Here is a 9132-nt window from a genome sequence, read left to right as displayed (position 1 = left end):
AGGTTTTCTAACAGCATATTTTTTACTTTAACCAACACACACTTCCCTTACTCGCTTATCAGCAAGCCGGGCGACAAGCAACCGTCTTGCTGATCGCCATACACATGCAAAATTTGGTCGACAGCAGCCGGTATCGTCGTATAGCAACGAAAACTTGTTTTGACGATTGAGCTGAGCTGAACCGAGCCGCTAAGCAGCGAGAGGAAAGTTCGCGCTCGCGCCTACTATAGCTACACTATCACAAAAACATTTCGCACAAATTGGGGGTCTGGCCGGTCGACGTCGCCATTCGCTGGCGCAGTTCCTTTCCAATTATCATCCCAGGTGGCGGTGCGGCACACGGTGTTTTCCCTGATTTGAGTGGATAGTCGATTTTGGTTTTTGAACTACAGAATTTGTGCAACAAAATGGCTCTAGTCAGACTGTTAGGAGTGGAGGTATGTAAATCATAGTAGGCGGATGAGGATTTTGATTAACTGATGGAGGATTTCTCAAAATGAGATCGATTATGTAACATACAGCATTTTGGAATATCATTGTTCGACGTCGGTAGCTGCAGGTTCACGGTTTCTAAGTTGGAGATATGGGTTTGTGTGAAGAATATTTATAGAACATTTCATTCAAGTGTCTGTTCCTAAATGTCGTACGATTTTGGTTCTCCTCGTGGCAATGTACTGGTCTGAGTTCAAGGTCAGGCACATATTCGCATCATCCTAGGCTCGTAAGCACCACGAGTTTCTTCGTTTTATCCTTTTGAACATTAGACAAAGTATTAATATGAAGGTTTATACCATTATCGGAGAGATATCTGGCCGATATGTAAAACTTATCAAATTTCGTACATAGAAACATGTGAGCTAAGTTGGGATGTCAATCACTGATAGCGTTCTGCTGAACGAGCATTGGTAACGCATTTCGCAGCAACAGCTGACGATTGACGCGTGCAATAATATTTTACCCACGAAGCAACCCATGACATCATGAAATCCCAGTAACCCGATCTTCTAAATGCGAACCACGCAGTTAGGCGATGGATTGAAAACAATTTGATTGAATTAATTAGGAAGTCCCGACTGTGCGCTGCACCGCAACGCAATATAGAGGGAAGTGTGGCTATTATGCAACGTTATATGTGTATCATGGGCATGGGTGCTTGACCTTGCCTCCAGTATTGAAACTGACGAGGCACATTTGAATTGCTTACTTGAGGCAATCAATTTGAATACCAAGTGCAGTGCATGAGTTGAACTCTACGCCCTGAACTTTTCACACTTGAAAATATATACGGAAATACATGTATCTTGAGGCGTTAGATAATGTTCGTAAACAGACGTAACACCTATCGCTACATTTTACGCTGCGCCATCATTCGATAAATGTTCTAAAAGCAAAGTAAACATCAACATGGAATGACGACGTTTAATTAACAGAAATGCTTCTGAAATTCCGTAACGTATATATTAGGGATGCGAAATTTCGATATTTTGTTTTACAGTGAACTGTCCTCTATAACTTCGCTGAAAACCTGGCTAATTCGATGGATTTCTTCACGCTAATTTTTGAGAAATATATCACTAACAGAGTCTGTAACTTGATATTCTCCTTAATTTGATCGTTCGATAAATCATAATATTTCCAAAAGTCTTTATAGATCTTTTCAGTACTTACGTTAATAATTCCTTTGGTTATGTTTTTGGGATTTCATTTGTTTTAAATTCTGCTAGCCGCATGACAAGAATCAAAATTTCTTTATGCTTTTCTCGTAGAAAATTTGTCATACAGTTTACAACAACTTTTCCAAAAATTGTCCTTATGAAGCATTGAAGCACAAATACAGCTAATACATTGAAAAATCTCCTCATAATACTCATTGAAAAATCTTCTGGTTTTTCTACTAGAATTCGCGTTAACTATGATCTTTAGGTAATTCATAACATAGCAATTCCTAAGTTGCATAACACTTTCAGCAAAAGCTAGTAAGAGAGTTTATAATAAACTACTTTAAAAAACTCATGAAGCGCAACCAGGAAATTCTCAGAAAAAAACGATTCTCAGAACTTCTCTAGAGATTTACCTAGGCATTTTTCCATGGATTTCTATTAAAATCATATTAAAAATTATACTAGAGTATTCCCTGGAATCTTTTAGAGGTTTATCTCCATGGATTTTTAAGAGATATTCCCAGGGAAAAATAGAAACAATAACTGTTGGGAATGTTACAAAATTTCACAATTTCATTCAACTGCATGTCAAAGTTTATTACAAGAATTTCTCCGGAGATTCCTATATAAATTTCTTTTGAATTTTACAAAACTTCAATCAAAATTTCTCCAGAGACTTCTCAAGGTTGCTATACAAGCACCGTAAATTCAGATGAAATTATTGGTAGGGTGAAATTGATCACCGTGTAACACGATTTCTTTATGACAAATAGAGCAAAAATATCAATGCAACCTGTAGAAAATGAACGTTATTTGAACTAGATATTGTCAAATTGTGTGCTGAGAAGGTTTTTTCGTGTTGTGGTGACATGGTGTTAGCCTGAAACTGATGAGTATGCTGAAAATATCTCATTAAAACAGATTTTATCATAAAAATTCTCATCAATTTGTGTATTTTGTTAAAATAATTGAATTTCTGGTATATATTACGACACCCTTTAGGAAATTACCTACGTTTAGGCGTTTTACATGGTATTACCTCTCTATTATTTCCTCAAATATCGTATTGTTAAGAATTTGTTTTTATTCGTTTTCAGGGAGCTTAAATTAAGTGTGGGACCGTTCATTAATTACTTAGGGTTAAAACCCTCCTTAAAAAGGAGGAGAGGAAGTCTAAGATTTCTTATACGCCATATTTTTTTTTAAAATCTAATACCAAAAATCTTACCATGGGGTGATGAAGGGTTGAAAAACTCCCAAAATTGTCCTGGGTAATTATTGTACAGCCCACACGATATACGAGTGCTAAAATGGCAACTTTGGCAAAGAAAGTTCTCAGTTAATAACTGTGGAAGTGCTGATAAGAACACTAAGCTGAGAAGCAGGCTCTGTCTTAGTGGGGACCCAGTGAACCACGTATCGTATAAGAATGTGCATCCAAAATCACATATTCGTACGTCAAAAATCAGAATCGCACAAGATGCTAAATTAAACGCTATCAATGTCAACACAAGTTGTATATAAATCCCCAATTCGATTCATAAACGACAATCTGTGTTGACAACAAAACATGTCGTAAATAGTGCAACATAGAATCGCGTTAAGTTGTATAAACTGACAGATCATATATCAATCCAGAAAGCATCGTATGAAATCGCAATAACTTAGCAAAAATTGCCACCCAAACTTGGTATTTGCTGACGATGGGCCTCAAAGAACAACACAGTATGTGTAGCTGTACATGAAACATGTATTAATATCGGCAAATAATTACCAGTCCACCATGAAACCCTTGGTGGTGCAGTGGTAAGGTATCCGTCTCCTAATCCTAAAGTCCAGAGTTCGAGACTTGTTGGAAACATTTTTTTTATTTCTATCCAAATTTTGCGGCATCGTATATCTGATCGAAGAAAGTCTGAAAAAGTCGTGCCAAGTACGCATATAGCCTCCACTTTGGTAGGTATATAGACTGTTCATGCATTCTTTACGATTGAATTGATTCATATAGAAGGCTGTATAACAAAAGTTATACCAACCAAAATGTTTACTGGGGACGTTAATGCCAAGAGGAGGAAGAAGAAGAAGAAGAATATATTTTACTATGATTTTTTCTTGAGACTTCTACAGATCTCTTTCAGGACTTTGTTCAGGTATTTATTATGGAAATTATCTTGGTGTTTTTTTCTGTTGGGAACCGTCATCGTTGGCGCAATGAACCAAATATCGAAAGCAGCTCTAGTGGCAGCAGCTTCAATGCTGTAATTTATTATTATTATTTCACTATTTTATAACATAATATATACATACATTTTGGTGTTTATTTCTAACTTCCCAACATGCAGCTTCCCAACACTTCGTCTTTACTTTCCACTTCTAATTTCAATCTCTCTCCGTGTTGCCAGTTTCACATATAATTCCACCACAACATCTTCAAAAGACCTGCAAAGATGTACACAGAAAAAAAAACCGTTCTCGTATCCGTGCCCAGTCGTCAACAAGCAAAAATACACCGTGAACTAGATCATGTATCTGTGACCAATGATGGTATAGCTCACGGTGTATTTTTGACGGTTCACGTTTTCCAGAACGTTTTTTTTGAGCGGGTATCCATAAAACACGGTGCTCCAATTACCGTTATTATCAAATAAAATATACCATTCAAACGGCAGTCAGCAGTTGATTCCTGACGTTGTTCTGCACCTCTGGGCCGATTTTTAAAAAAATCCTTAGGCAGAATTTTGAGTTACGCCCTTTTGAAGTTTATATGATAGAAATCACACGAAATATGCCACTTTAACTTGTTTAAACAATGATATTATAATAAAATTTTGTAGTTTTAATTTTTTATATGGTTTTAGATATTGAAAAATACATTTTTCTAAAATTTTTCTCGACCGCCATTTGAAAAGGGCCAATGCTTTGTTTGATTATTACTAATAAGCCAATACACGAAAAATGATATCTACCAAATTAACGCCTGTTAGTGATTTTAGGAAATTGTCCAAAGCATTCAAATTTGTATGAAAAATTCTTGGACAGGATATGCAGATACGCCCTTTTGAAATGTATGGAAAGAATATGGAATTTGGGATATGGTGGATTCTGCTCCATCTGTAATCAACGGTTAGCTAGGTGCATACATAATCATTACACTTTTGCGGTTGTTCTTATTTCATTCAATTTAGCAAGTTGCATAGAAGGAATGATTCAAATTGTATTCAAATGTAACGCAGAATTTTCCAATTTGAGACCCCCTTTCCTCCCCCACGTTACAGCTTTTGTATGGAAAATGTATGAACCGTAACACTACCGAACCTCCTCGTTACGTAACATTTGAACGATTCCAAATTTACACGTACACATGTTGTCTATACTGACATTGAAAAAGGACCAAAGTATAATTGAAATATATACATTTCAATATAGCTGAACAATGACTGTATCAAAGTTGACCGGAACACTCGAACATCACTTATCTTTATCTATATTATATATTCATACATACATACTTCTATTCTAATCTGTTCTATTCTATTCAATTATACTCTACTTAAATTTATTCTACTCTGATCAACCCTACTTGTTCTTATACATATTTTTACAAATAGACACTGTAAAAATTACCAACTGCGCGCAAAAGATTTGAACGGTACTCTTTCGATATTTGTACGGCTTTTTAGCGCTCCCTGCTCTGTAAAAAAAATGCTATGCACAGATTCTGACTCCTAATGCGTGCTTCTCATATGATCCATAAAAACGAAGATTTGAATTATTATTTCACAGTAAGTCCAAATAATTTGGGCGCAGTTTTTGATTACAACATTGGCATTTGTAATAATATGTATAAGAACAAGTAGGGTGGATCAGAATAGAATAAATTTAAGTAGAGTAAAATTGAATAGAATAGAACAGATTAGAATAGAAAAGAATTAAATAGAATTGAATAGAATATAGAATATAGAATTATGTAGATACAGATATGTAATGTTCGAATGTTGCGATCAACTTTGATGTTCAGCTATATTGATGTGTATATATTTCAATTATACTTTGGCCCTTTTATAATGTCAATCTAGACAATATGTGTACGTGTAAATTTTGTGCAACTTGCTAAATTGAATGAAATAAGAACAACCGCAAAAGTGTAATGATTATGTATGCACCTAACCGTTGATTATAGATGAAACGGAATTCACCATGCATTCTTTCCATACACTTCAAAAGGGCGTATCTGCATATCCTGTCCAAGAATTATTCATTCATATTTGAATGCTTTGGACAATTTCCTAAAATCACTAACAGGCGTTAGATTGTTAGATATAATTGTTCGTGTATTGGTTGATAAGTAAAAACTTATCATAGCATTGGCCCTTTCCAAATGTCGGTCTAGATTTTTTTTATGAAAATGTTTTTCAATATATAAAACCAGATAAAAAAATCAAAACTACATTTTTTGTATAATCTCTTTGTTTAAACAAGTAAAAATGGCTTATTTTCAGTGATTTCTATCATATAAACTTCAAAAGGGCGTAACTCAAAATTCTGCCTAAGGATTTTTTTCAAAATCGGGCCAGAGGTGCAGAACAACGTTAGGAATTAACTGCTGACTGCCGTTTGAATGGAATATTTTATTTGATAATAACGGTAATTGGAGCACCGTGTAAAACATTTCGAAATATTTTCTAGTTAACTCCAAGGTTTTTCTAGAACAAGACAATAAATCTGGATCCTTCAGAAATATCTTCAGAGGTTCCTTATAACCTCAAAAATAGTAGAAAAAAAAATCTGGGGAATTTTTCCCACATTTGAGAAAAAACTTTCTCACCAGGGATACCTACGGCGATAAAACACCACCATGATATTTTGAATCATAAAAGTACTCTAACCTTGCCCAACCTAATAATGAGACATAAACTAAATTAACCTTCTCTTCATTCCAGTGCCGCAATGCTCTGCAGCGCAGCTACAGTACCGCCTCGGTCCCAACGACCAAGATGTTCATCGATGGCAAGTTTGTGGACTCGAAGACCACCGAATGGATTGACCTGCACGATCCGGCCACCAACAAGGTAGTCACGCGTGTCCCCAAGTGCACCCAGGATGAAATGGAATCGGCAGTGGAGTCCTCGAAGAAGGCTTTCAAGGTATGTAGTGCGGCCTGCTCGCAGATGTCTGAACAATTCTACAATTTTGCATTTCCTATTCCCAGACTTGGAGCCAGACTTCGATCCTGGGCCGTCAGCAGGTCATGTTCAAACTGCAGCACTTGATCCGCAACAACATGTCCGAGTTGGCCAAGAACATCACCAAGGAACAGGGCAAGACTCTTGTCGATGCCGAGGGTGATGTCCTCCGTGGATTGCGTAAGTCATCCTCAGTACAAATTTTATATCACTTCATAACCTCCTAACCTTTTGCAGAGGTCGTTGAACACTGCTGCAGTATCACCTCCCTGCAGATGGGCGAGACCGTGCCCAACATTGCCAAGGACATGGATACCTACTCGTACACTCTGCCATTGGGTGTGACGGCTGGTATCTGCCCGTTCAACTTCCCTGCTATGATTCCCCTGTGGATGTTCCCGGTTGCCATTACCTGCGGTAACACCAGCATCATCAAGCCATCGGAGCGTGTCCCCGGAGCTACCATGATGCTGATGGAGCTGTTGAACGAAGCTGGATGCCCACCAGGTGTTGTGAACGTTATCCATGGAGCCCATGATGCTGTGAACTTCATCTGCGACAATCCAACCATCAAGGCCGTCTCATTCGTGGGATCCGATCAGGCCGGCAAGTACATCTACGAACGTGCCGGACGCAACGGCAAGCGCGTTCAGTCGAACATGGGAGCTAAGAACCACGGAGTCATCATGGCCGATGCCAACAAGGAGAACACGCTCAATCAGCTGGCCGGAGCTGCCTTCGGTGCCGCTGGACAGCGTTGCATGGCTCTGTCTACCGCAGTATTCGTTGGAGAGGCCAAACAATGGATCCCGGATCTGGTTGAGCGCGCACGCAAGCTGAAGGTCAACGCTGGACACGTTCCCGGAACCGATGTTGGTCCAGTTATTTCCCCACAATCCAAACAGAGAATCAACGAACTGGTTGAATCTGGAGTTAAGGAAGGCGCCAAGCTGGTTTTGGACGGACGTTCCATCAAGGTGGAGAACTTTGAAAACGGAAACTTTGTTGGACCAACCATCCTGACTGATGTGTCAACAAACATGAAGTGCTACACCGAAGAAATCTTTGGCCCGGTGCTGGTGTGTTTGACTGTTGACACTGTTGACGAAGCTGTTGAAATGATCAACAACAACCCATACGGTAACGGAACGGCCATCTTCACCACCAACGGAGCTACCGCCAGGAAGTTTGTCAACGAAATCGACGTTGGCCAGGTCGGTGTCAACGTGCCAATCCCGGTGCCATTGCCGATGTTCTCTTTCACTGGATCTCGTGGCAGCTTCATGGGCGATTGCCACTTCTACGGCAAGCAGGGAGTCAAGTTCTACACCCAGACCAAGACTGTGACCCAGCTGTGGCGTGAGGGAGATGTTTCCCACACCAAGGCTGCTGTGGCAATGCCAACGATGAAGTAAGCTAAGAGAAGTCGGGAGGTACGATTCGGGTAAAAATGCCTTCCAACGAAGGAGTTGCGCGTGCATTTACTAGATTAAATACAATTCATATACTGCATTTACTACATATCTGATATTCAGCTTAAATAAAGACAATCGCCTTATGCTACTGTGTTAAAAATGGTCTCGTTTGATTTTAAGATGTGGAGAATAATAAGCCTATTCTTGTTCGACTGCTCTTTCGATTGAAAACCGTTTTGTATTCTCGTTTAAAGGCCGGTTTACATTTAGGAAAAATATAGCTAGCAAAATCAAGTGAGTCAGGGATTCGAACGAATAGGATTCGATGGAAAATTGGATCCGTCGTAACAAGAATAAATTAATTGGAAGCTGACTACGTTCAAGTGGGACATAATGCCAAGCAGAAGAAAAGCACAAGCCTTCAGAAGAGGTTATATATTTCAAGGTATATGAACAAAAGGTTGAAAGACAAAAGGTCGAAAGGACAAAAGGTCGAACATGATTTGCTAGGTGAAAAATTTTTCCTTCTTCGAAAAAATATTTTCGACCTTTCAAGAAGATTCAAGAACACTGTTTCATATTGTGGAGTAACTGAATACTAGGCGCGTCTCAACTTGCCGCATTTTGAAATCAGTTTTTTTGTGTGGCGCTGCATTCTTACATTTTTTATGAACACAGCGCACTATTCACAAATAAGCTGCGACGCACGGGGCCCGAGAAAACAATAATTATAAATAAATGTTGGTCTTGATTTCTACCGGATACAGGTCCCAGGTCCAGCCCAGATTCAAGAAAGAACAGTTCATTGTCGCACGACTCCCAAGTGTTGCATGACATGCACGTGAAATGTATGCAACTACTACACACGCAACA

At 38.7% G+C, this 9132-nt stretch overlaps 1 protein-coding gene across 1 annotated transcript; it reads left to right on the top strand.

Moving 5' to 3' along the window:
* Window positions 1-239: 239 nt before the first annotated feature.
* Window positions 240-8419, top strand: LOC5568558 (probable methylmalonate-semialdehyde dehydrogenase [acylating], mitochondrial). The gene is made up of 4 exons (XM_001652336.2): window positions 240-437; window positions 6602-6805; window positions 6871-7024; window positions 7082-8419. The coding sequence occupies exons 1-4, from the start codon at window positions 408-410 to the stop codon at window positions 8257-8259; spliced, it is 1566 nt and encodes a 521-aa protein (XP_001652386.1). The 5' UTR covers window positions 240-407; the 3' UTR covers window positions 8260-8419.
* The last annotated feature ends 713 nt before the right edge of the window (window positions 8420-9132 follow it).

This window comes from Aedes aegypti, chromosome 3 (genome assembly GCF_002204515.2).
Source record: "Aedes aegypti strain LVP_AGWG chromosome 3, AaegL5.0 Primary Assembly, whole genome shotgun sequence".
Taxonomy (NCBI): Eukaryota; Metazoa; Arthropoda; class Insecta; order Diptera; family Culicidae; genus Aedes; species Aedes aegypti.
Note: the sequence above shows the minus strand (reverse complement) of the source record. Positions and strands in the feature narration are given on the sequence as shown.

Coding starts and splice junctions, on each gene's coding strand:
- LOC5568558 (XM_001652336.2), top strand. CDS start 408: ATGGCTCTAGTCAGACTGTTAGGAGTGGAG. Junction 438..6,601: donor TCAGACTGTTAGGAGTGGAG/GTATGTAAATCA, acceptor TCTTCATTCCAG/TGCCGCAATGCTCTGCAGCG. Junction 7,025..7,081: donor TGATGTCCTCCGTGGATTGC/GTAAGTCATCCT, acceptor AACCTTTTGCAG/AGGTCGTTGAACACTGCTGC.